General features: G+C 34.2%; 1 protein-coding gene across 3 annotated transcripts; it reads left to right on the top strand.

Moving 5' to 3' along the window:
* The first annotated feature begins 1,336 nt into the window (after positions 1-1,336).
* Positions 1,337-26,652, top strand: LOC113497459 (juvenile hormone acid O-methyltransferase-like). 3 transcript variants are annotated; one of them, XM_026877016.1, is made up of 5 exons: positions 1,337-1,586; positions 24,212-24,577; positions 24,880-25,051; positions 25,582-25,690; positions 25,962-26,652. In XM_026877016.1, exons 2-5 carry the CDS (start codon positions 24,219-24,221, stop codon positions 26,135-26,137), a joined length of 816 nt encoding a protein of 271 aa, XP_026732817.1. In that variant the 5' UTR covers positions 1,337-1,586; positions 24,212-24,218; the 3' UTR covers positions 26,138-26,652. The 3 variants fall into 3 exon arrangements, with proteins under 3 accessions (XP_026732817.1, XP_026732816.1, XP_026732815.1); XM_026877015.1 differs by having other exon boundaries at positions 1,338-1,582; XM_026877014.1 differs by lacking the exon at positions 1,337-1,586 and adding an exon at positions 7,047-7,374.
* The last annotated feature ends 921 nt before the right edge of the window (positions 26,653-27,573 follow it).

Genomic DNA, 27,573 nt, shown 5'->3' with positions numbered 1-27,573 from the left:
AAAAATTACTAAGTGACGAATTCTAAACCATTGACTATGTTCAGAGAATAGGTAGGTTTACTTCAAACAACCTGAATGAATCTAAGTTACAAGCTAGGGCATTATAAAGTCATCTAATCAGCATACGTATTGAAATAAATAATTACATGCAATGGAATGTCACTATGGCTTATCCAATTACATAAATATCATATGCAAATCATAACATTACGATAATAAAAGAGTTTACTACAACAGTATAAGTAGACTATTATACGAATCAGCAGAACATTTTATGAACACCGAAGCAAATATTGTGCACATCACATATTATTAAGATAAATCACACCACCGGAAAAAAACAGCTAATGTAAAATAATGGGAAGTCAATTAAAAGATATAATAGTTGTATACGGCATATTTACTTGTAGGATAAGACACAAGAGGAAAGCGTTTTTTTTATCTGCTAACTACTAATTCTACTCCTTACTTTGCCCTTCGTTGGAACATGGCTATTTTTTTATGTCAAAAACTACAAATCAAAGTTTTACCTAAAAAAATGTTCTTGAAAACTTGATGCACAAGGCAATGCTTGTTGAAACTTCCTAAGGTTTCAGTTTCCATCGACTGGTAAATATAGAGACAAAGCGTTTTGTTTTCAAAGGTCGCATTAATTTGGAAGCGCTTACGTTTTAATGACTTGAATATAAGATGTGTGTACCTACACTCGGAACTGAATTAACTAAATTAAGAAAATATATAGTATCCGTTCAACTCTTGTATCCAAGATCTGTTTGCGTAGAGTAAAGTATTACTACAATGCCACAAATGATCATAAAGTAAATGGAAATGACATTTGTATACGACGAACGTAATTTTCATTGTATTTTATCGTTTCTGTCAATAAGAAAATAAATCTCTATAAAGTTTTTTTTATTGAACAAGGTGCATCTCTACCATACTAGCTTTTTAGTTCCATTCCAGAACGTTCTCCTGATTGTCTTCGCCTTCTGGCATCTATCGGGAAATACACAGGTTTATCAGCCCCGATTATATGTATACTTGTTTTTTGTCCTATAATACCGCTATGTCGGGTACAATACTCCTCCGAAACAGCTTGACCGATTTGGATGAAATTTTATACACATTTTAATAGTTCTAAAAATCAGCTACTCTCTACTTTACATACTCCTATGTGACAAATTTTTACTAATACTAATATTTAATTTGATGAAAAGTTTTTACTGATGAATGATGTACGTAATAATTTACGTGTTCAAACAATATCTTTGTAAATGGAAACGACAATATCTTTTCCTGTAAAATTTTGTAAGCATCGTATGCAAATGTAAAAATAGCGATAAAAACCCGCTACGCTCATGCAATGTGTCACCAGCGTTAGGAATTACGAATGCATATCACATGCACGACTGTTGATTCTATGAAATAGTTGGAACTGACCTAGGAACCGTGGCGCACACAAGCTTTTCCATGCACTCGGCCATTTTGTGATTAATGTGAACTATATCCTTGATTGTATTGAGAGCTGTGTTCTGTTCATGAATAACTTATTGTCGGACGTTCAATGAAACTGGATGATTACGTAAGTGAGTATTTTATGTAGTTTTTGTATTAGATCCTTCGATTACGCGGCTGAAGGCAATTCTGTGTAACGTTTTATCTTGATTGGTATTTTATTTCCCAGATTTGTGGAAAATACTTGCACTTTCATGGAAATATATTATCTGAGACATGTTTTATGTACCACCGAAAAATCTCTTTTAATTTAAATACACTAATTAAAGTATTGCTCTAAGCTCTACATAAGAACTTGGCTGACAATTCTGTTTTCCCTCATTTTTTTGTCTCATTAATTTAAGAAACCGCTGCCACATGACCTTTTAATATAACTGCTGAAGTAACTACTGGAATTTTAACCTGTATCGGGAAACAATGGTTCTGGATACCTTATGCCGACTATAAAAAGGTCATATATATGTATAATATTTGGGTCAGTTTCTTGCAAGCAACTACCGCATACATTTACACTATAACAAGTGCTTGTAGACCTTGATAAACCTATAACTGAAGCTGTAATCTTATTTCTTGTACTCTAGGTTCGGCTACCTTGGCTCATATGTTTGCTTTACCGGCTGGAAGTGTTATAGAATCGATATTATTTGGTTTTCTGATATTGAAAGCCCGGTAAAGAAAGGTCAGATAAAACTTATATCTATCATTATCTAGTCATAGTAACATGATTCTAATTAAGAGAAAGCAAATAAAAACTATGATCAAGATACATATAGGTATATATTTCATAAGCATTTGTAGATTATATTAATCTTTGTAAAACGGGGGATCGAACCCGCGACACATCGCATTTAGACAACTTTGTTCTTCCAGATGTATGGGTATTTGTTTTGATCGGGTCCCAATAAGAGCTATGGATATAGGTATTATATATGTATTTAAATTCCAATTGACCTCGGCGGTCCATCATTGCAGTGATCATTCCATTCTTTCCCATATTATCACATTCAGATCTCATCAACCATCCCGTTTAAGGAGTATCTACATGCGTCAACGATGATGATAAACACTCAAATGCCTTAAAACCGGTAAAGTACGAGACGTAGTCGCGACACTAAGGGTTCCATACAAATCAGTCACTGATAACCTCAACCTCCGATTTTATTTTGTTATTCGTAGAGTTAGTGTCATTTAAAAATTTCAGCTGTCTAGCTACCTACCACGATTCATGCAGCGGCCGGTGCCTTAGATTTGAAAATATTATTTTATTTTCCATTTCTGATCCTTAATAATCCTTAAACCTTAATTTTCTCTCCTCTTAGACTTACAGACGTATTCAATAACGACAATGTAAGATTTTTTCTCTACATTGACAAGTTTTATTATCAAGACAGGTAACGGTTAGAATTGCCATCGAGCGTCTAAATCTAGTATTCCAAGCCAGAAAAATAGATATTAAAAAAAACTAGGTTCCATTAATCGAGGTATAATTTCCTTTGCTTATAATTATAAAATCACTTATATTTTATACGCAAAATGTTCAAGATTATTTATAGTTACTTAACATATTATAACCATGTTTTTCCTAAACATCTCAGAGTTGAAAAAGCTTGGTTACGTTAAATACAACAGTCACCTTAATCATAGCACTTTTAGTTGTAGTAACAGCTTTAATAATATTCAACAATACAACGATAAGAGTTGCCACAAACATCTTTGCTTTTACTTTTCTTGTACTTCTCTGGTCGTACAATATTTAGGTTTTGCCTATAAATCTGACTTAGAACTGTAAATATAGGCAAGTTGTTTGCGACTCACATCGTATGACTTTTATTTCGTAGTTGAATTGATTAGTTTGTTGTTCTGATTTCAGTTTACACTTAAGGCAACAATGAATCCATTTGGTTTTAAATAGTGTTTTCTTTCAAAGTTGTTTCTACAGTATATATATGTACTAATAAATAACTAATAACTACTAATATATATGTAATATTAAAAAAAACCTGTCAATAATTTTTTGTAGAATAGCCTTAAATGATTAAGTACTTTAGATTATTTCTTTTGATAAATTTTATATTATATCATACAAATTATCAATAGCAACACTGAAAATTAATAAAACACAACGACTCTTATCCAGATGTTCGGGTAACTTCATCATTTTTGGATAAATTGAAGATGAAGTAATTGAAAATGACATTCCAGAATTAAGTTTAAATTGTATTACTTCTCTTAATATTAACACAGAAAGATCAAAAGAGAAAGAAAAAACAAAACAAATGTCTACAAAATTGTAAAGCGACACTGTAATTGTGTAAAGTCCTAGACAATTAATGAGAAAGAAGGCCTTTCCAGAGGATTTATAAATAAAGTATATAACAGCGATGTCACATAAGCGTTGATTACGTTATTACAACGCTGGTGGTCTGAATGACATTGACATTTAGGTTATCTCGTAGAAAGTAATCCGTATTAGGTCTACGAAAGTCGTAATAACTTCCAGTATTAGGCCAATAGGTGATGATAATACGGAATTTGATTTACGATAATTTTATGCGCATTTTGCAATATAAATTATGAATTTACCAATTGTGTGGTAAAATAAATAATTTTTTTTAAGTATTATTGTAGAAAATAGTTCATTTCCTTTAAAAAAACGGTTTAAAAATTTACCTGAAAAATAATTAACTGTTTTCGATAAATTAATACTCATACTGGAAGAATGCAGTCTTCTTAAACCCGTGACTAGCCGAGTACTCCCCTTTTTAGGCTTCTTTACCCAAAGTGTAACGTTACCCTACTACTGAGGTTCTTCTGTCCGTCCGTCCCTGCGTCCATCCGCCCTTCCGTCCTTCCGTGTATCCGTCACCAGAATGCGTGTCAAGAAATGTCATTGTAAGACAGTTAAAATTAAGTCATAGCAACCATGCCACTGCATGCCCACCTTCATTATAAAAAGCGTTCGTCATAGGTTTTTAAGACACTGCTATTATACTTCTAGGGTTTTTTATTGTCAATACGAGAATTTGCAATCAAACGTCTGCCCACGCAGATTAATGCGCGGATGCGGATGCCAGTCACGAACAATCGAGATAATTTTATATGCTTTATATAATATGTAGACGACGTCATACTAGCTCTGTCCGTAGCATAGATGTACTGTTTAAGACAGAGCTCGTTATCTAAAAAAACTTCATAATTTTTCAATTCTTTAAGAAGATATTTTAGTATAAATTTCGGGACTTTTCGGGACTCCAGATGATCTTAAGAAAATGTAAAATAAAAACTGTGTAATAAAAGAAATAGTTTGTTATAAACTTGCAACAATTTCATACTTATCGCATGCAACACAATCCCACGAAGGGTGAGTAAGTCCTTTTTTGTACCGAAATCAGTTTTCACTTGCCACAGTTACTTACCTACGTTGCTTACCTGAGATTGACTTGTCTATCTCTAATTAATTTCATTAAAAACAAAAGTAATTTACGTAACCAGACGTCATATCAAGTGTGATGTCAATTCACGATTGTATTTGCCAAATTATGTCATCGTTTCTTACACCTATGTATAAAGGCAATAGGAACGGCTGTTACGTGGCTTCTATGATTTACAAACGTCACATTTAGCTGCAATAGTTGGCACGTGATACCAATTATAATTACATTTTGATACGCATCAAAATACTCAATACGGGAATAATTAGATGGTCCGGGTTTTCCCCAGAGCAAGTTGTAACAGTTCCTAGAAAATTAGGAATACGTCGTTCATATTATTTACATTTAAATTTTATGATATTTCCAAGAATACTCGTCTTAATCATTTAACTAAATTATAGTGAGTATGCGGAAAGATAACCTAGATTTTAGTACTAAGATAATGCTAAAATATTTTCAATTGTGTCTTTAGTAGCATATAAAAAGGGCACATAAATAAGGATTAGCTCCTTGACCGTTGGACAGCCAAGTCAAAGGTCGTAGATTAGGATCACTAATATCTTTTTGAAGTCATGTGCGTTTAACAAAGTCATCACCACTTGACTGTATATCAAGGGAAACATCGAAAGTAAACCAACACACCTAAGATTTTCTCAAGGGTATGTTAATTCACGTCATAGGCCTACGGGTAATTTAAAAATCTGATAAACTGGTAATAAGTGTTGGCATACATCAACCATATGAAAAAAAACAATCTTTATATTTCCGTCGAAGATTTGAGAAGTGGCATTTCAAAAAACAATCAACGACTCTTGCCCTAAGTCATTTAATCATTGTGTCACAGGGGGTTTCACAAACATTAAAGCCACATGCACAAATACTCCCATTTCTTAAGTAAATCATTCTCATCATAATCATGATTTCCAAATTACTCACTACACACTTTAATCATAACGCCGAAACTTAAAATAACTACAAAAACTTCTTAAGCATCATTTTCACAGTTGTTAAAGAGAGACACCGCACTACATTGTAATACCCCTTCTCGCTTTCGCACCAGCCACTATTAACATTAAGAGATGTTCGTTATACTACAAGAACTTCATATAGGTGTGAGTGAGTACCATTTAAAAGAATATTAATATATCCAAGTGATGTCCCCTACTATAAAACAGCTATAACCGATAATATATTCAGAAAAGGCAATAATTTTGCTCATCTTGTCTGCTATTAAACCTTGGTTACGTAACTAGCATTAGTGTGACTGTTTCTAGGTATTAAATATTACAATGCTTTAGACTTCGAACCAGACACTAAAACAATGCAACTGTACCAATTTATATAAATCTACAAAAAAACTGTTAACTAAAACTTCCCTATATCGAAATTATGATATTTGTTTTTAAATAATGCCAGAACATTAAAAGAAATTGGATGAATCGTTCTTAAAATACAGCTTAGTGGTGAAGAAACGGTCAGACAAACAGACAAAACAGCAAGAGGTGCAGGTTTGATCCCAACCCACGCAAAAAACAAGGTATTTCAAAGCTACATGAACTTTTTAGTAATTCTAAGGCGGATGCCCAATATAGAAATCCAAAATAGCCAACCCGTAGCGAATAAATCTCAAACCAGCCCTGTATAGGAAGAGGCCAGCCTACCCACCAGTAGAACAATTATAAATATAGTACCTACAGTATTGTATATGAGAAGTGGAAACACCTATAAAATGTCCGTACTTTATGTTCTAGGCTGAAACAAATGACAACCACTTTGCACACAGACGGCTATAACTTGCTATTACGTAATCATAGTGAACAAGAAATATGGTATTAGTACTATTTCATTACTATACAACCATATTTTAAGGGGCAAATATATAAAAATATAGGACCATTCACACCACTATTTTACAGGCTCAAGACTCGAGTAAAACGTTCACATCAAGTGAAAAGTATTTCCCTTCATAACACATGATTAAAATTATTTGAATCGAATATTTCATCGGTTCTGTTCAAACCAACCAGGTAGCGTTGAAAAAAAACAGTTTGAACACAACGCGGACTAACATAAAGCCATGTCATCGGAAAGTACCAACAAACTTCCTCGAATAAAGGAAAATATTGCAATATATATCTAGGAATGTCAGATAATCGATTACATTTAATTAGATTATTGGAGGTTATTGCAGCGGTATAACACAGCGTGCGAGGGGTACATGTGACTATTCCAATCCAATGTGACTCGCCGGCAACAAATGCGTAGTTCGGACCGCATACGAAATTATGTACACAGTTTTATTGCATTACGTTCGTTTGTTTTACGCGTATAAATACGTATATGAACAGTTCATTCAATCAATCCAGTTTACATCATTGATAGTAGTGCACTTTGAATTTATTAAAGATCAGTGTCAACGGAAATACACGTGAGTGTTTGAAAACAATAATTTTAAACAGTTTCTTCAAGTTTTTAGTGATTAGAAATTGTGGACTCAATTTAATATTTACTACGGTTTATTTTCTATTCGATTTATATTAACTAAACGATTTTAATATAATTTTAGCGTGTAATTAATTTGTTAAAGTTATAAACGGTTAAGTGTCGTGTAAACAAAACGTAAACTTAAAAAGTCGAGAATACATCACACAATTGAGTACCTTTAATACAAAAAATACATTGGATGATTGGTCAAAATTCCAGTAATGCATTGTAAGAACACAATAACAACCTTTTGTTTTACTTTTGAAAGATATTAGTACCTAATATTACGTTAAAAACATTCAATTCATGAATTGATATTTAAAAACAAAGTGTATTTGAAATAACGATATCGTTACGAAAACTAGCCACCACACAAACTGAAAATTACAAAAAAAAATCTTGAACTGAAGGTCTATAATATTTAGTTCATAAATAGACAATAATATACACATCTTTTCTGATACAAAAGGTTAAAATATCTTGCATCAGTTTCAATCCGGCCTAGATTTTCTATGAGCGAAGAAAATCCTTATCGCCGACCTTGTCGTAGTAATAAATTCATGATAATGCAAATTTACGAACGTCTACGTCTACACGTAGTGTTGCGTATGTGGTTGCACCGTAACATCGATTTGCGTATTGCCATGTCTTTGGTACTTTACAAATCTTATTAAGTGAATTAGTCGTTTTAGACGCAATTAAGTAGAGGCTAACTTGACCGATAAAACTTGTCAACCACAGGTAACAAGTCTACGGTATTCTATTGTTTTTTTTTCATTTAACTCTAATTCTAATTTCAAATGCTAGCTGTTAACTTTTAATTCTTATAAGTTTACAACCAGCATTTGGTTTTTATAGATATTGTACATAAATAAGAAGACCTAACACTCTTCTTTGTGATCATATGCTTACTGAAGATTAGTAATTTTATTATTTGTGTTTTATAGTACTTTTATAATGTACCTCTGTAAGCTATAAAATGTACGGAATAAAAATAAACCAATGCTTTCATAAATTTTACTTATTTAAAATAGGTAATCAATAAGAGATACGCTCTTTTAAGCAACACTATCAAACAAGGATCTGTGCAATGCCTGATTATGTGGCATGGGCTATGATTTATTATAAAATAATGAAGCTTTATTCCGGTGAAATCAATTTTAAAATCATTCAATATCAATAGTTTCTATTGATTTCCACATTACATGCAAATAAATACATTTTTTAGCTCATTACAATTGTAAATGTACATACATGTACAGTTTCATTCTGAAAGATTTTAATTTTTGTGCACAGACATAACATTTAAAATAATCAAGGTCTTGTAATAGGTACTTTGTTATATTTTATACACATTCGTAATTATGTAAGACAAGACTTTGGACCTCTGATATTTGCAACATGCAATTGTGCAAACGCGAAATAAATTAACGTCTACACATAAAAACAAAACATGTAGGGAACCCGCAATGTCATAAATTTAATGCAGTCATTTAGTTCTCGGCTTTACAATACAAAGTGCCCATTTAAATAGCGTAATTAGACGCAAACAATAGTTATTTAGTTATGTAATAACAGTTTATGTACGATTGTAGGTCTAGATGTCTAGAATGTACTTTGTTGTCTATTTATTGCTAAGCAACAAGTAATTATATTTAATGATATATCGATTTGTTCGTTACAAATTATTTATTGTTATATGACGATTGTTTTAATTAGAAATAATTGTTTTCGAGATTACACAAATATAAACACCCATCAAAAATATGACGTCTTGATTTAATTGTATAGGAGAGAACAAAACAAAAAAGTAACGGGTTAACCAGCCTTGCAGACACCAATTTGTGTCAAAAACCAAAAAAAATATGACATCCATCATACAAGTATTTATTTATATAAGTTTAACCCAGTGAAGCAACCAATCCACAATTATATCTCACAAACTACCGACATAACAAAACAATTGAGCTATTGAGCTAATGTGTATATTAGCTGATAGAGCAGCTGATAATACCTAGTAATCTAGGTTAGCTCCACGACCTAGAGTAATGCCTTTAACTGTGTCCAAAGAATTTACTATTGTACAAGCATTTCTTTGTATTAGGCCATTGCCTTACGAGGTTGAGGTCAGATAGTTCTTGATAACGATACAAAATATAACCTATGTTGTTTCGTTTAGAAGATATTGAGAGTGTAGATTGAGATATATATCATTTTGGAGAGAGAGTCGAAGAGGAGAAGGGAAAAGTTTTTGAATAATTGTGTCAAGTAATTAAGCAAATTATAGTTAAAGTATAACGATCATTCTGAGGAAAGATGTTTTATCTGAGAAACAAATGAAAATATGTAAAAATACAGGACATTAGAGAAAGAAAACTCATTTAAGTGCTATTAAATTTCTTAACCAAGTTATCATTTAAATTGCAAAAAACTTAAGAGGGGTCAGCAATATTGCCCCATGACTACTATTACTAATCGAATAAATAAATAACAATAAGAATATTTATATTTCAAACGAAACCTAACCATTACATTAAGCTGTTCCTGAAACTAGAAGCATAGCTAAGTAAAAATCACAAACATTTTCAGAATCTAAAAAAACACTCAAAGATAATTCCAATGCTTTAAAACAGATAAAGTTGTGAGATAGTGTACTGAAACTAAAGGAAACGCTATGAAAACTACTACAATTATAAATGTCACTGTAATTCAGTTGAAAATTTTAAAGTATCAATCAAGTAATAATTCAAATCCACACCTAAATCAACGGTACGTAAAGCGTACATCGTATACCACCACCACAATACATAATTAAAAACTTACAATTACTAAACAAAAGAACATCAACTCGCAAGCACACAAAGAAACATAAAGCGAACGTACATAAAAGTAAACGGGCTTTTCTCATTCTCAGATTGTTACCGGCGTGGGCGATACATAACTTTAACTTCCGAAGCACACGCTCTGAAATATTTATTCCTGAAACGTAAAGATCGGGTGGTGGGGGTGGGGGCGGTTTATCCCGCGGTTTCCTTCCCGCCGTGTTTTACTTCGAGAATGGGAAGTCGCCGCCGACGGGTCGATACCGTCAAAGATTCTGATTCTAGATGCGACTTTCGTTGAAGTTGTCGTTTTATTTTTTTAAAGCTGTGAGTTTTGTTTATACTGTCAATGAAAATTTTGAATTTTATGAGGAAATTTTAGTCTGATTAAAAGTGAAGTCGCTGAGAGAAATCGTTTTATCTCGTAGAACTGGTTTCTAGCATCAAATATGACCTGTGTCTACTGGTACTCATTGCAGTGTTTGACAACCTCTTATAAGCACGGATGAAGTAAACGGATAATCCCCTGTGAAACTTACCAATATATTTAGCTTATTCTGCTACATTGGATTATTGGATCAATTTCTTATTTTGAACAATTGACTTAATGCTTTAGGAAACATCAATAAACTTTCATATAGAATCTTTTAAAACGTAATACAGTTTCAATATAAAATAGGTTTAAATGACTAGTAACCTACGTGCCCGTCTTGCGGCACAATCATCGCGCATATAATCTGTGGCAGTTCCCCGACCTCCAGTGGGGGGTTCCCCCACCGTTCGATTGTCTGCGGAGGCTACCCGCCGGTGCCATCTGATGTGCCGAGAGCACTCCAGATCTGCATAGATCGTTGCCTTCGTTTTTTCCCTATCGAAAAATCAATACTCACAGTTTCATAAAGTCGGAGACACTCCTTGATTTCATTACAGGTTAATTCTTGCGACTTAATTCATTTCGAACGTGATTTTCTTTTTAATTTTTCTCTTGATGATAATTATAATCTGTCAGCTTGTTATCCACATTCTGAGCATAAAGCATTTTTTACTTTAATTACTACTTATGTTAGATTTTGTAGAAGGGGTCGTTGACTGCCTGCCTTATTTATTACAGATGTTACAATAAGACAAAGTCATCGTACAATTGTATATGTAGGTCACCGAGTAGGTTGCGAGCGACTACGGTACATAATGTGAAGTGCCTCATCCCAAATCCATACCGAGCTTTCCGCCGCTACCACCCTCAAGGGGAAAGAGGCTCAAACACCGTGCAATAAAGCCTTCGGATCCGGCAAAACAAATACAACGAACATTCCAATGCTAGATATCACTCGCTCCGCCCACACAGTTGGCATTACGACTGAGCGCGCTCCCATTGGTCGCCGCGAAGCCTTCTCCATTTCGAATTGGTTATTTTTTTTCTACAATTCAAATTGGAATTGTCCATTTGTTCTGTACGAGTGTGGTGCGCATGCGTTCCCAGGAGGCGTCTACGTCACGTACACGTAGATACGGTTTGAGGGCTACGAATGTTTTATTGGATTCCGCTCTCTGTTCCCATTCGTATTTCGGATTCAGATGTCGATTTGTTCTTAAATTGCGTTCAGTGCGCAGTCGTGGCATTTACTATACATTGGTTTATTTATTTAGGAATACATTTAAATGTGGGTGTATTATTCACAATTTGATAGACGTACCAAGGTTTAATGCTGAAGACGACGCTAACCTTGCCTTTGGATGGGCATGTGAATATTAAAATGTTATACAATACGTCTAATAAGCTATTAACGTAATTAAATAAAAAAAAAAAATAGAAAGCACCCAAATAAATGCCTTAAAATATAGTTTGCCTATTCACTAGCAACTACCTATGTTACAAATAATTATTTACGGGTTTAATTTAAATCCTGTATCCAATAATATAATAAGAAGCCATGGCCTAAATTCTGTACAGAATAAAGCACCGATCAAAGGATTTAAAACCGCGTGAAGCCACTAAAAGCATTTTGTCAGAATTTCATCAAAACACGATACAACATCGTATGCAATAATGCAACCGCAACTCTGTCCGCACTTCTAGGGAGTCAGAAACCGGAGGGTGACACCTTAGTGCTAGGTTTTACAGTTCAGAATGTGACGGCAAGCTCGAGCGACAAGTGTACACGGCGTTGGCATCCGCAGCTAGCTCTGTCCGGAACAATTTCATTTGCGACTGGGCGAGGATAGCGCTGTAATTACGACAACAATCGATAGAGGCGCCACCGTCTGCCGCACGTTTAATCTCGCCAGAATCAAAGGACCGTCGCCTCACACCCACCTCTGCACCGCAAGCAAATATACGACATCGCATACCTCGCTCCCCTCGCATTGTGCGATGTTCATTGCGCTCTCGTTTACGGCTCTAATTTCCTCCCTTTGACGTAGCCGGCAATGTTTGTTGTGTACGCTGAGTAAATTGTTACAAACTCGTTGCTTGGTACATACTTTGTCTCCAAGCCTATATCTGCAAAGGTATGTTTAGCCCTTTTTAAGGCAGAGGCGATATATTTACCACCAACAAAAACTTTGTTTATCTTTTTATGTTAGTTATCAAAGGAGTCCTAATTTGTTGCACTGGCAACTAAGGAGGTCTGGTTTAATATTTTAAAAAAAAAAGAAAAAACGTTTGTGTGACATTTTTTGTTTTTGGCGCCACTAGCTGTCAAAAATTGCGGTAATTTGGAAAGAAAATTTGTTACTCCGTGAATCTTTATATTTTTTATTTGAAAAGAGGTAAGAAACTGTTTTTTTATTATGTATTTATGTTTATTCTACAAGTTGTTTTCTATATCTTACAAGTTACTATCGTATTTAGATGTGAGAAGACTTTTTACTGGGTGGGAAAAATATTCCCGCTGCCCGCGGAGTGTTATGTACAGTTGTTGAACTAGTTCCTTCTTTTCTCAGATTTTTATGAAAGATGCCGCGCTATTTGAATGAAAATGATATTGGGCAGATGCTGGACATACCCGATGATGGCTCAGAAGACGGATTTGAGTCTGATGAGGCAGAAGAGTTCAATGTGAATACAATACAACGGTTACTTGAAGCACCTGATGATTCAAGTGACCTTTTACAAAATTCTCCCACTCATTTGAATACTACCCCTAACAGTTGTTCCGAGTCAGGTACATCTACAATAGCACTATGTTCACAATTAGATAACTTGCAGCCAGTAAAGCCTTTGATAGTACAGTCATCATCACCCTTAGAACAAGAATTGACTGATGAATCTGAATGTGAAGATGAGTCATGGGGGAAGGTTTTTTGGACATCCAGGCCAGATCCCGATGAATTTGATAAGGTGACAATAAAACCTCGGTATTTATTGAATAGGAGAGCACGTCCAGTAGCGCATTTCAAAAAGTTTTTTAGTGATGAAGTCTTCGATTTGATTGTTACTCAGACAAACTTGTATGCGGAGCAGCAAAATATAAAAAATTGGCAGCCTGTTGACACACAGGAAATTAGTGCTTTTTTAGGCATTCTCATTATAATGGGTTATCATATTCTTCCACATATCGATTTATATTGGTCATCGGATCCCGGATTTCGTGTGAATGAAATAGCTGAAGTTATGCCAGTAAAACGCTTCAAGAAAATTTTAGAGACTTTGCATTTGAACGATAATAATCAACAACCAAGTAGAGAAGATGTAAATTTTGATAAATTGTATAAAATTCGTCCTCTTATATCTTTACTAAGTCAATCATTTGAAAACAATGCCTTCAATTCCTCTTCCCAAAGTATAGATGAGAGCATGATACTATTCAAAGGAAGGTCCAGTTTGAAGCAGTACATGCCGCTAAAGCCCATAAAAAGGGGCTATAAAGTGTGGTGCTGTTGTGATAGTAGCACAGGGTACTTGTATAACTATGAAATTTATACCGGTAAAACAGGACAAGGAACAGAAGAGGGTCTAGGGGCTAATGTCGTAAAGAAATTGTCAAGTAAATTAGCACAAGAAAATTTCAAGTCTCATGTTACATTCGATAATTTTTTTTGCGATTTTTCTCTCATGCAGTACTTGTATGAAAAAAATATTTATGCCACTGGAACAGTAAGAAGGAATAGAGCAATTTTACCTAACATAATAAAAAATAACACAAAAAGAAACGGCAGAAACAAAAGCCTAAAGTTGAAAAAAGGTGAATTCAAGTGGAGAACTAAACAAGATGTAGCATTTATTGTGTGGCAAGATACTAAAGAGGTTTTATTGTTGACAACTGCATTTCATCCTAAAGTGGAAGTAACAACTGTACAAAGAACGCAAAAAAATGGCACCAGGGAAGCTGTAAGTTGTCCTATGGTTGTGAAAGAATACACCAAAAGAATGGGCGGTGTCGACCGTTTTGACCAAGTGAAGGGGACGTATGCTGTCGGAAGGAGAAGTAAACGCTGGTGGTTGCGGATATTCTACTTCTTGGTGGACGCAAGTTTGACAAACTCTTTCATTTTATATTCCCTAACGTCGAGAGTAGAAAAGCTTACCAACTTAGAATTTCGGGTGGCTGTTGCCAGAGGGTTGATTGGTGGCTATAGCAGCAGAAAAAGAAGATCAAGCTTGCCTACATATATCTGCAAGAAATCACGCATAGCATGCCCAGAGGTATATCAAAAAACTATAAATGCTGTACCTGAAGAACTGCGGTTTGTAAACGTAGGTGACCATATGCCAGCAGAGTTGGAGACTTACCGACGCTGTAAATTGTGTAGCACAAAGGTCAAAGATAAGCGTAGCAAAATAAAATGTAGCAAGTGTAATGTCCCTCTTTGCATTACGCCTTGTTTTGCACAATTTCATAGAAAATAATGTCTCAAATTGCGCTTGCATGTGGCTCTGTTGACGGGCAGTGGGAATATTTTTACCACCTATTTTTCCAAAACTTCCGAAATAATTAGTGTTTTTCTTTTAAGTTTATTTTTGTTATACAAATAAAAACATGCCAAAAATATAAGCGCAGGTTATTTTATTACTCTGAATCCTTCTGCCTTATAAAGGGTTAGATGTCCCCGGACCAGATAGTTGCATTTCCAGTCTGCTATACATAACTATTTCTAGAGTTTTATTAAAGCATAACATTGTTGCTATTTGACACAGACGAACACCTGCATAACTGAGCGACTACTGTTTTTGTTGTGTCATCTTGTGGACGGTTGTTGATTAGTAATGCATTGCCACGTCCTGTTGCGGAGGCGCCATTGCATTTATAGCGCTTTAGAATGATAAACAGATGGACTTTTATTATGTTTGATGTGTAATCATAACTTGATTAATTACCAATTACCACTAAACTTACAAACTTAATTGTACATCATGGTTTTTGCTCTGCGTTTCGTTGACCACATATTTTTGGTAATGAGTAAATGCGTTGCAAATGGCGGCCTGATTCCGAGTAAATCATACTGATTATTACAAGAGTTCCAAATTATAATTAAGGTATTGATTTAAGCGGCACAGATACAGCGAACACTATCGAATTAAACGTGCCTGGATGCGTGTAGTACTTTAATATCGATTGTCAATAATTTGTATGCGCGCAGCATCGACGGCGGTGTATAGACTTAGCTCATTGTTTTGCTAAAATTATTGCTTGCACCGGTATTTGCGGAAACTGTACACCAACCTACATGTATCTATACTTTGATCCAATTCAGTCCCAATATACAAATAGCTAATCTCAGGAACAACTGGTTCAAATTGAAAAAATATTTTTGTGTTCAATAGACCATTCATCGAGGAAGGTTTTAGGCTTTATAACATCACGCTGCAACTAATAGGAGCGAAGATACAAATGTGGCAAAAACGGGGAATAATATTCATCTTCGAGGGCTTCCGTTCAAAAATTCCTATCTTATATCTTCTAACCACGCAGACGAAGTCGGGGGCAACAGCTAGTACGGAATAAACCTGATCGCAATCATTGTACACTTTTGGCTTATGATTTCAAATCTATTATTCGATTTATTTATTGCGCAAGTCAAAGACCTATATGACTGATTACGTAATGATATTTCTAATGCGTCATTTATCACGTGATGATTTATGGAGACTATAATAACTCAGCTAATTATATTAATAAAACAGATGTTATGTTTTTCCATTGCGATTAGTCATTCAATCCGTAAATTATCAGATTTTATATTAATCGTTATTCAATTTTGTTCTTTAGTTTTCTGAGTTTGAAGGTGTTATAAACGCGCCTCGGATTGTGTTATCAGCTCGCTAAGTTTCCGTAACTTCGTTGGATTCAGCTTCCCGTATAACCAAGCGGTTGAATTTCAGTATTTTACCCGAAGCGACTTTTACCTGACCTTTCGCAACCCTAGTTCACCGAATACTAATACAATATCTACATAGATATGCTCGATAACTTTATACAGGGTCAGTCGGATTAAGTTTTACTTACCCTGATAATAAAATTTTAACCTTTTTGGAATGATTGAGTTATTTCAATGGTTCTATAATATTGAATCTCTATCGAGCCAAGTTTTAATACACAAGCGATATATGTAAAACACATTACTGTACGATAATATGATATTTGAATTATAATCAAAATCATTTACACCATACCAATAAGCCGGACACTACCAATTAAGAGCTAATTAAAACTATAATGAACACGAATTTCAACAAAAGCCGACTCTGAGAGCTATATTTTAATATATTATAATAAATTCAAGGCTATTTATTTCACACGTAAGCGCTACGTAGAGTACGTAGTTTACGTAGTGGTGGTATGTATGGCGCGAGTGTAGCGCCCGAGTTGGAACAATGCAACACATATAAAGCAGCCTCGCTCCACGAGCGCTAGCACTCGAAATCCTACAGATTTAGAACGTAACTTTGCAGGATACGAAACTCACATTATTTTATATCACACCTGAAAAATATAGGACATAATTTTATAACATTTATCATTACTAAGACGATGGATGATGCATTTTAAAAAGGTACAAAATGTAGTCATATTCGTCAGAAATGTAAGAGGTTTAACGACGCTCTACCTGACCAATAAACGTCTTGTTATCACAATTAATTGCTGTACCTCAATTATACTGAAGCAACATGAAATGCTTAAAACGTTTGCGTCATTAAGTCGTAAACGAATTTATCACATCGACTTGCTAATGTGAGACATAACAGCTTGACTTGTCTGAACCAGAATGGTTTGGGTCATGTGCAATCATTAATCACTCGACCAGTACAATGCAATTCAGACACCTAAACTGACATAATGTTCCTTAAAATATCTTAAGAAATTTAAAAACCTGTCGGAAAACAAGACGAGTACCTACTTATACCAAAATCGTCCCGATTGAGTAGACAGCGAATCCCAATATTGATAGCAAACCAACTGTAAATAGATTGGTAATGAAACGAGGTCAAGGATTCCCAACTCGCGAATCGATACTTAAGTTGTATAATCGATTCTATTACAACATGAGGTTGTCCGCCTGCCGCCTCTACCGGCAAACTTGGAAGTTTGTACGTTACGTTCTAGAGGCCACGCTACTTATAGAATAGGAAGCGAGTGTAGGTAATGGCGCAAAATAGTGACGCAGTATTATTGCAGGGGGCGGCGGAGAGCCCACACTCCTGGCGCGCAGCTCCCGGCTCCCACCCCAGAGCGACTGAAACGTCCGCGAGAAAAATAAGATCCGTACTCCGTCCCGCTTATTCTTGGGAAAAAAGCTTTTTGTGTATTTTTTAGGTATTCTTTAGGTTGATAGGTAGCGCCGTCTCTGTGTGAGTTAGTAAATAATGTTGTATGTACGAATGTCCGCTCGCTATGTGTTGAGAATTGATGTCGAGTACAGACATTTTTTCTTCTCTTTCATGCGCTGTAGCGAAATAAGAATATTATTTGCAAGGACCCATTTGACTTTGAATTACTTGTTTCGTGTTACCGTTGAAGTGGGGCTTTGTAAGCTCGCTGTTTGGGATTTATGTTTTATATTGATGTAAGGAACAGAGGTTGTTTGTTTTCGTATCCATTTATTACAGCAAAATAAAAGTTCTACTTCTCTATCCTAACTTCAAAGATTTTGTAGGTTTGTCTCACAAAAATATCTTCTCTCCCTTAGTTATCGTCATGAAAACCTACATCAAAAAATTCTCGTCTGTCTTAATTCTTTCAAATCTATAGCAAAATAGCTAGATTTATTTGATCAACTATTGACAATAATCAAACGCATATCTGTGTACCAGTTGGGGCAGTACCAACTCACCTGTTGATGCCAATTGCAGTACTATATAATTTTAGGGGAATATGGGAAGGGTGAGCTGTTCCCTAGATATGTTTAAGTTAGCCTTTATTTTTCACTAATCAATGGGAATATTATTTTACAAATACGAGTGGTTTCGACTTTCAATCAGGAAGCCTACTTTTTTAACTGGATTGGCTCTGCTGTTTGTATTTAGATTCGGATCTGAAATAGTTTTATGGAACCAAATTAAGATCTGGTTATTATAATCCGCGTTAGCTGTCGATCGAGCGTAATTCCAACTCGTTTTACTACACGAATTGACGCTAGTTTTGGGTTGAAGAGACAGAGCAACTCGATCTCAATAAGATTGGAACAGAACTCGATTTAGTCAAGATTAAGAATAAAAGGCAGGGTTAAGGTTCCAAAATCTTTTCATCAGCATTTAGATGAGGCATCACTTTATAAAGGTTTAACTACAATTTATAAAAATCGTATATTTCATTTATATTCATTTATACAAATCTATTGAGCTGTTTTGTGGATTAAAAAATCTATAATTTATTATTACTTATTGCTATCCATTCCTATAAAAAGCTTTTGATCAACAATATTTACGAATATAGATGCAAACGAAGAGAAAATCAATGCGAAAAAGTATTCAATACCGGCTCACAAAAGTTTTCCTAAATCAGAAAATGACAGGTTCTTTGCTAACGTACTCGTACTAACGCACATAATATGTATTCGGCTGAGTGCACACAAACACATTTCAATAAAGCATGGAACAGCGCCATCTATGCTACCTCCTCGAAACTTCATAAAATTTCAACAGTTGAACATCGCTCCTGTATTTTGGGGAATAGAGCTCGTTTGGTACTCTACAAACGAAAACGCTGTTTCCGAAAAGAACCAGAAGATGGCTCTTCTTGTTGACATTGCACTGTTATTATAGGTAGTCCTGAATTCCAGTTTTGTGAGTTGAATTAGTTGAGTTGAAATTCGCATTCTGTAGAGAAAATCAACTTGGAGGACGACAATAAACTCTTGCGTGGATAATTTTAATTCTAGAGGGAGATTATGGGCTACTAGTTGCGTTTAAATATGATATGCAGAGGTTAATTTCAGTAAAAAAATGCGATTTCAAATTAAAAAAAAACTTGTCATATGCAGCTAGCTTACGTAAGAATCAGAAAACTCTTAATAGTTAACATCAGTAATAGAAGATAACATCAGTAAACTCTTAATCAAGACCTTTTGTAGACTACAAACGCATGTAATCGTATATCTCTTATATATATCTTAATTAAAATTAAAAACTAATAGTAATATATAAAATAGTTTATACCACTTAAACTGGGTAGCAAATAGGCATTGATTACAAAATGTGGAGCTAACAACTGCATTATAAAGCAAATTAAAAATCCCTTTGCTAATATAGCGACAACCAAATTCTCTTTAAAAAAGGAATACATTCGAGTTTCTAAACAAGACACTTTTAGCAAGTCATCATTGATCCTTGACCATTTCAGCATTGCTCGAATTCATACATCAATAAAACATCACGTGACCAATTCATATTCTAAGCCTATGTCAACTTCTCCTTTATGACCTTAGTCATAACCTGCCTTAAGGCCCGAAACATTGGGCGTCAATAAGAGACGAATTCAACCGTCGCGATGACTAAACGACATACACCTCTCTCTGTTTCACGCACTGAAATCCACCATAAAAATGAGACAAGAAATAATTTAAAATTTGGGCAGTAAACTCGTGGGGCAATGCACTCACTGACTGGTTGTGAGAGGACGAAAGTACGAATTTTTTTCAATAATAAGAGAAAGATTGTGCAGGCGCACTTTGCAATGCATTTAAAGAGCTCGGCTAATGTGTGGGTCAAGTGCGGCCGAAACCTTGAAAGAGGGTAATATCATAACAAATCAATATTATCAATCAATAAATCTGATACAGTACGACATGAGTCGCTTTTGGCTACTCATTGCAATGTTACTGAAATAAAGTTTATGATAGAGAGGACATAATTGTAAACCATCCAATTGTAATTGTTATCTCAACCCTCTAGGTTCATGATTCTAACAAAATTTATGACACAGTCATACTCCTAGATTGAGAGATCCACAGCAACCCAAAACTTGTAAGAATTACATATTCAAACAATCTCAAATAGAAACATTAAAATACCTTCTGTTCCATAATTAACGATCCACAATCCCCAGTCACTCTTATCGGGATACGGGAGTGTCATCAAAACAAGTATAAAGTGTTGAGTAAGGTCTACTTTCTCCCATAACGATGGAGGTAATCTATTTACCAAATGTCGCCACAGACGTTGGACTAACATTTTTTTCCAAACTTTCACTAGCCTGTTGCGTCACAGGCCCTAAACAGGTGAGACCAGTGAGGTCGATGATCTGTTTATGCAAGGAGGTAATGAATCTTATCACTCTTATTACATCTTTAAGGTTCCGTATGTACGTATTTAGAAAAAAAAACGAACTATAGTCCGAATGCTATCGAAAAAGTATTTGTATTCGAGCGTAATTTCATGTGTGTTGTCTTACTCAATAATACTGACGTTTAGATTAAGAATGCTTTGCCAATAATGTTCGAAGCTAAGCTAGGAATAAGGCATAGAGTTTCTCAAAAATCGTACATGTGTAATGTTTTCCAAAAAGTAAAAATATACACGGTTTTTGGTGTATAATATTCATGTGAGGTAAAATAACTAAAATAATTTCTCATGAACATCATAAACAAATGGATAATGAACAAAAACAAATTCTTAATTCTTGATCATGTTAATTTTTGAACGAACCCTAATAATATAACGACCATTGAATACTGGAATAGGCTTCCGAAATGTCGTAAAAATATTTTGATAGTAGCCACTTAGAGAAATATTTGTTTAGTGAACGTCCCAAAGAAAGTGATTTCGGTGTTTGTTGGAACGTGGTACTATCGTCTCTCAAGGTGCCTGATGGTACTTGAACTTGAATTCAGGAACCGGATTTTTCGTATAAATGTATGTACATGTGTGCAGTACTTGTCTTGTCGGTTATAAGTTTGATTATGTTGGGGTACGGGCAATGTTTTATACTTACGGCCGATTTTGTTGTATAATATGTAGCTGGTCTTTAAATTTAACTGATAATTGAGTTCTGGAAGGAAAAAATGAGATGCGTTTTTTTTCGTAAATTGTTAACAAGTGGTTTATGCTACTTGCGTTCATAATAATGAGAAACTGACTTTATAGGTACATAATAATACAAAGTATGCGATTAAAAAACCTTAATAGCTTCCAAAGCTGATGTTTTGAGCTAGACGTCCCAGGTTCGATTACTGTTAGACAGCCATTTCTTTACTAAACATTCGGGCTGGTTAAAAACAAGACAAATAAATAAGTCGTAGTGAAATGAAGAATATTATTATACTCACCTAAAAAACATAGAATAATTTCGGCGCGACCTTGAACAAGAAAAACATTTCCATTATCAAACGCTGTACAATTTTAACAGCCACCTCTGCAATAATCGCGAGCTGTCCTTTTTATCCTTAATTCCAACTGGCAAGATAAACTAACATTTAAATGATCTCGTTATATAGAGCATATGAAGTACGCAGTTGGTACAATAAATTTCCCTAAATATGAGCCCTTTTTCCTGCTCTCGCTCACGTTCGGCGGTTGAACCCACTCAGGGTGACATTGCTTTGGCTACCACTGTATTACGAAGAGATTTGATACTTCATCTTATTATTACGTATAAAATTGCTAACGTCATTTTCAACTAAATGTATCCAAATTAAAGGAGAAAAATCTATCGAAAGGGACTTAAAAAAGATTTTCTTGTTTTACTTTCAATTAATTTCACCAGAATGGTATAATAATATTTCAAATTAAAGTGGCTGTTGATTTTTATAAATCTTACCCCTTTTTACAACTGAATAATAATTCTAGTCTATGAGATACAATATAATTAAAGAATTTTCTTAAATCAGATCAATGATCAAGTCGCATCGCGTTCGGTGCATCGTTTAATGTTCGCTGCACTTGCGTTATAGTATGGACGCACTGATGCACCAACGTGAATTTTTTTCGCGAGTTTTAAACTTTGTCCTTGAAATACGAGTTTAGATTAAGGCGCGCATATTTTTTTGGTTTAGTGCGCACTTACTTACATTATTCTTACTTCAGTACACGTATGTAAATTGGAATTCGGGTAACCAGTATAAGACGAAATAATAATCAAAGGCTTTTTATAAACGATTGTGTATTTGTAACTAATGGTTTCATGGAATAATTGAGTGATAACGCGACGCGAGCTGTATTGATTCTGTTGTACCAATTTCATCGAATACAGATTCTTACATTATTATATCTAATAATGAAATGTCTATAAAAATATTTTTCCTGCGAATATGCACTTGATTATATTTCGTAAATTTCTCAGGAATAAAAATTTACCCAAAAACGTCGTAGATTTTTTAATAAGGTTACGATATTCATTACAATTATATTCAAGGACATCAAACAAATTAATAAAATAATCAAAAGGAAAATATCCAGAAAGTAATATAGCTACAGCGTTACACAACCTACTAACAGTGAACTCGTCATCTAATGATTCGTTGCGTCATCAATAAAACTCACATTACGCCAGGTCAGGCATCCTAACCAAGCCCAGTAGAGCCGGCGAACGAAAAAACACATTTATAAAAAATACAAAAAACGATGTGCAGGCGTAGGGCAATGCACTTTTTCGTGAACGGTCGAGACGAACCCAGCAATTCAACCGCGCTGTGAGCTGAATGACAATTATTTTCGCTATAACCGCACGTTTATAAAGTTACCTGAAATTTATAAAATGCTTGTGACACTTAAAATAATGCAAGGTTTTTACAACACTTAATATTAAAAGTGATAACGTTCTTTTGATTTTTGACGGTTATTGCTGATAAGGAAAATCATTCATCATCCGAAAAAACCTGCAAGAATAAAATCATACGTTCTTCAACAATTTAAGATGAAGAAGTTCACACAATAACAATATTATTATCATTTATGTTCTATTAACATATAACCTACGCACTGAGTACGAAATTCAACGCAATTCCTGTTTACAACATAATAAAAACACAAAAAAAAACCTTACGTCATTCAAGTGACATAGAAAAATGTTATCTATATTATGAATAGCATTAGCTCGAGACTTTGTATATTTCGTCACCTGTGAACCTCAATATTCTCATTTGATTTTGTCATCTTAACGCATGACCTTTCTATTTCTGCTTCCTTTTCAACTAAACAATATCATTCATCATGAATGGCATCATATATGAATACATACGCTGAATATTTGCGTAACGGACTTTCCTGTTCCAGGGGCTAGAACAAAGTAGTAAAAATAAAACTCAGATGAAGGCCACCGATTTAAAAAAATAGTTCCTTGTATTATCACAAAAGACTATTGACAAAAAGACAGACGTCGTTGATTCAGTACTGATAACATGCATCTATTTTCGGTTGCTGAGTACGAAATCGCCTTGTTACATTGTTACGAAAATATGTTAAGGAAATAAGATCTAAGACAACATTTACAAAAAAAAAATCTTTCGTTCTAAGCGAACTCTAAATTATTTAGTCTTAGATTATAAAAACACCGAAAAACTCACAATTCAAATCCTTGTTTGCAGAACCACAATGAACCACCCTGATATGTACAACATATCAAATGCAATACAGAAGAAAGCGGCCATCCAATGCCTGGATGAATTCGGGAAGAAAATCAACTGGAGCAATAATGGAGACAACGCAGTAGACTTAGGATGCGGAGACGGAAGCGTTACCAACATACTGAAAAAATACATGCCTAGGAATTACAGGAAACTGGTAGCTTGTGACATCAGTGAAAAAGCAGTTAAATATGCAAATGAGCATCACAGCGATGAAAATACTAGTTTCAGAGTATTGGATATAGAAGGGGAACTGCCGGAAGAAATGCGAGGGGAATTCAACCACGTTTTCTCCTTTTACGCTTTACACTGGATACATGATCAAGAGTACGTTCTTTAGTTTCAAGATACTGAATACCTATTTAACAAATTAGCACGCAATTCAAATCTTGAAATACCCAAACTGACCCCCTAGTGCGATCACTATAAAAAAGTATAGGTATCGAAGCGTTATAATCTTTATGGAAAACGGTATTTTAAATTACCAATATCCATATTAATTATCATTTAACTGTACCGGTTTCGTTACGAATACGCAAATGAGGTTTTCGTCCTAGCAACACCAACGAATAGATTCGTTTTTCGAAAAGCTTATGTCGTTATGTCATTATTTTGTTTTTTTTTTTCAGGAAAGCGTTTAGGAACATCTACAGTCTCCTTTCGGATGGTGGTGACTGCCTCTTGACGTTCCTCGGGTATATGCCGTGCTACAGTGTGTACAGTGTCCTGTCTCGATGCAATAAATGGGAGTCCTGGCTGAAGGACATCGATTTGTTCATATCCCCTTATCACACGATGCAGGTATGCATAGATACTATTTTGTATATTATTACTTCTTTGATAATTTACAGTTTCTGAAATATCTTTTTAGGGTTTGATTTTTTTTCTTTTTTTTATGCCTATACCTCTTTACTAAAGACTTAAATACATTCAATTAAATTCAATCATTCACCAGGCATTCGGAAGAGCAATATCTTAAAGTATCTATCACTTTAGGGTGTGTCTGAAAGCATGCGATTTAATGACGACTTAAACTGGTTAACTGGTTACTGGTTGACGATAATCCGGCCATATAATTATGAATACAAATAAAAAAGCGAAAATGATACTGATTTAATTATTTTAATGTTTAGCAGTTATAGTTTCGACACCAGTGATACACCTTGTTGTTTTCCTTTTGTATTTGAGATAACATGAGCCATTCAAGTTTTATCTTACAATCTAATCTCCGTTCATCTCGTATATATTACTAACAGGATAATAGGCCTACATCACAACTAAGAAACGTGCAATAAATAGCAAATTAAGATAAAGTTGACTCTTTCTTTTAGGATCCAGATATTAAAGTTAAGGAGATGATGGAAGAAATCGGTTTCAGAAATATCAACGTCACATGCAAGGAAATGCTGTACGTCTTCGACAGTGTAGAAGCAATAAAAAGTAAGATAATCAATTATTTTCTTCGTTTTTAAAAGGATATCCAAAATGTAACTGTAAAGAGTTTATATTCAGTATAAATAACGCAGTTTTACCTAACTAACATTTGAATGGGTCTTATTCTACGTAATCGTTAATTAAATAGACATAATATTAATATGCAAATTTTATTCACAACTTTAACATTTTGTCAACAAACAACTACAAAAAAACATCTCTGCCTACTATTGTTCTCTCTACAAATATAATCTAACGAATAATTCTCATTTTTCAGACACAGTAAAAGCAATAGAGCCTTTCGATATGCCGAAAGACGTGTACGAAGATTTCATGCAAGACTATTACGCCGTGGCTCAGGAACTTGGACTTATGGAAATAAACAACAACAATGTTGGAGAATCTTCAATAAATTGTAGTTATTGTCTGCTCGTCGTATGCGCTAGCAAGTGATTACTACTGAAAACCCGCCTTGAAAAAAACCCTAATGAAATTATTAAGGCCAAACTCCGCCTCAGATCTGATTAAAAAAACCGCCTATTTTATACTATTTATAGATTTATTTCTTAGTTTCGTAGAGTTATACATTGGTAGTGTAATAGAAGATGTAGTACAAAGTGTTAACAGTCCTTTATTTTAGTTTAAGTGTACGAATGCCTACTTAAGATACTAGAAATTTGCATTTCTTCATCGTCAACTGTTTAGCTATTTATTTTTTTATTATTTATTGTCATGAACATGATTAGACTTGCAGAGGAACATTTAACTGAAATAGTTATCATCATTTTAATATGTTAAAGAGAATTGACGCCAAAATATTGAATATGGCAGAATGTTAACGGTACAAAATGTTCTTGTTATTGTCAGATAATGTTTTAATATTATGCCAAAATTTAGATAAATAATATTGTGGAACCATATCATATTATAATTCACTCCTGAGAATTTTCCGGACAATAATGATTATTTACATGAATGTTGTTTGCTTTACATGTTTATTTATTTCATTTTAAATTTTGTTTATTTATATTATTATTATTTTATTTTCTGAAAACTTTATTATTCACTTCATATTTACATAAAAAAGATTTACAAGAACTATAATGTTTAATACCACTAAATTCCTTTTTTGTCATGCTGATATTATATTATTATGATATTCCACGTGTTTCGGTTATACCAACATTATTCTATTTCAAAGAATTTCACAAAATAGGAAACACGCACCGTTATTATTTAAATCCATTTATTAATGTCATCAACAAAATATTACAACACAATGACTAATAGCAAATACTTTAATATGTATATTATATTATTGTCCGTCTTTTTTGTAAATTATTAATCAATATATTTGATTGTTGACATCGTATGGAACTTTTTGTAAGATCGCATTTATAAATGTTATATGAATTTTCAGTGTCGCATTGCAAACTTTGTATAGTTAATAAGGTACTTATACAAGTCGTTGGCCTATGCTATTTTTTATTGATCGCCTAGAAAAATACTATCAACAAGTACTCGGACATACATTTTCCAAATACAGGCATATTCACAAATGTCACTCAGTCAAATCACCCATAAGCGTCATGCTATCTCTGTCGGAATACAGCAGATGTTAGAGACAAAAGAACAGAAAATAGGAGGAGAGAAAGTCTAAGAAAGGTCTAGAAGCCATTTGTGATGTTGCTTAAAAAACAAACGACGTTTTACCAAAGTATTTCTTAAAACTTTTGCAGATACAGAATAGACTCCACGGTTCCAAAACTTCTCTGTGTTCCTTAACGTGGTACTAACTTTACTCTATAATTTTTTATCTATGAAGAAAAATATAGTGAGAATAGATTTTTAAATACTTATTATATGTAATGTTTAATGCTAAGTGTGTA

This window comes from Trichoplusia ni, chromosome 9, assembly GCF_003590095.1.
Source record: "Trichoplusia ni isolate ovarian cell line Hi5 chromosome 9, tn1, whole genome shotgun sequence".
NCBI classification, from domain to species: domain Eukaryota; kingdom Metazoa; phylum Arthropoda; class Insecta; order Lepidoptera; family Noctuidae; genus Trichoplusia; species Trichoplusia ni.
The sequence above is the reverse complement of the archived record's forward strand: the minus strand, read 5'-3'. Positions and strand labels throughout refer to the sequence as shown.

Coding starts and splice junctions, on each gene's coding strand:
- LOC113497459 (XM_026877014.1), top strand. CDS start 7,232: ATGTACACAGTTTTATTGCATTACGTTCGTTTGTTTTACGCGTATAAA. Junction 25,052..25,581: donor CCCCTTATCACACGATGCAG/GTATGCATAGAT, acceptor TCTTTCTTTTAG/GATCCAGATATTAAAGTTAA. Junction 25,691..25,961: donor CAGTGTAGAAGCAATAAAAA/GTAAGATAATCA, acceptor CTCATTTTTCAG/ACACAGTAAAAGCAATAGAG.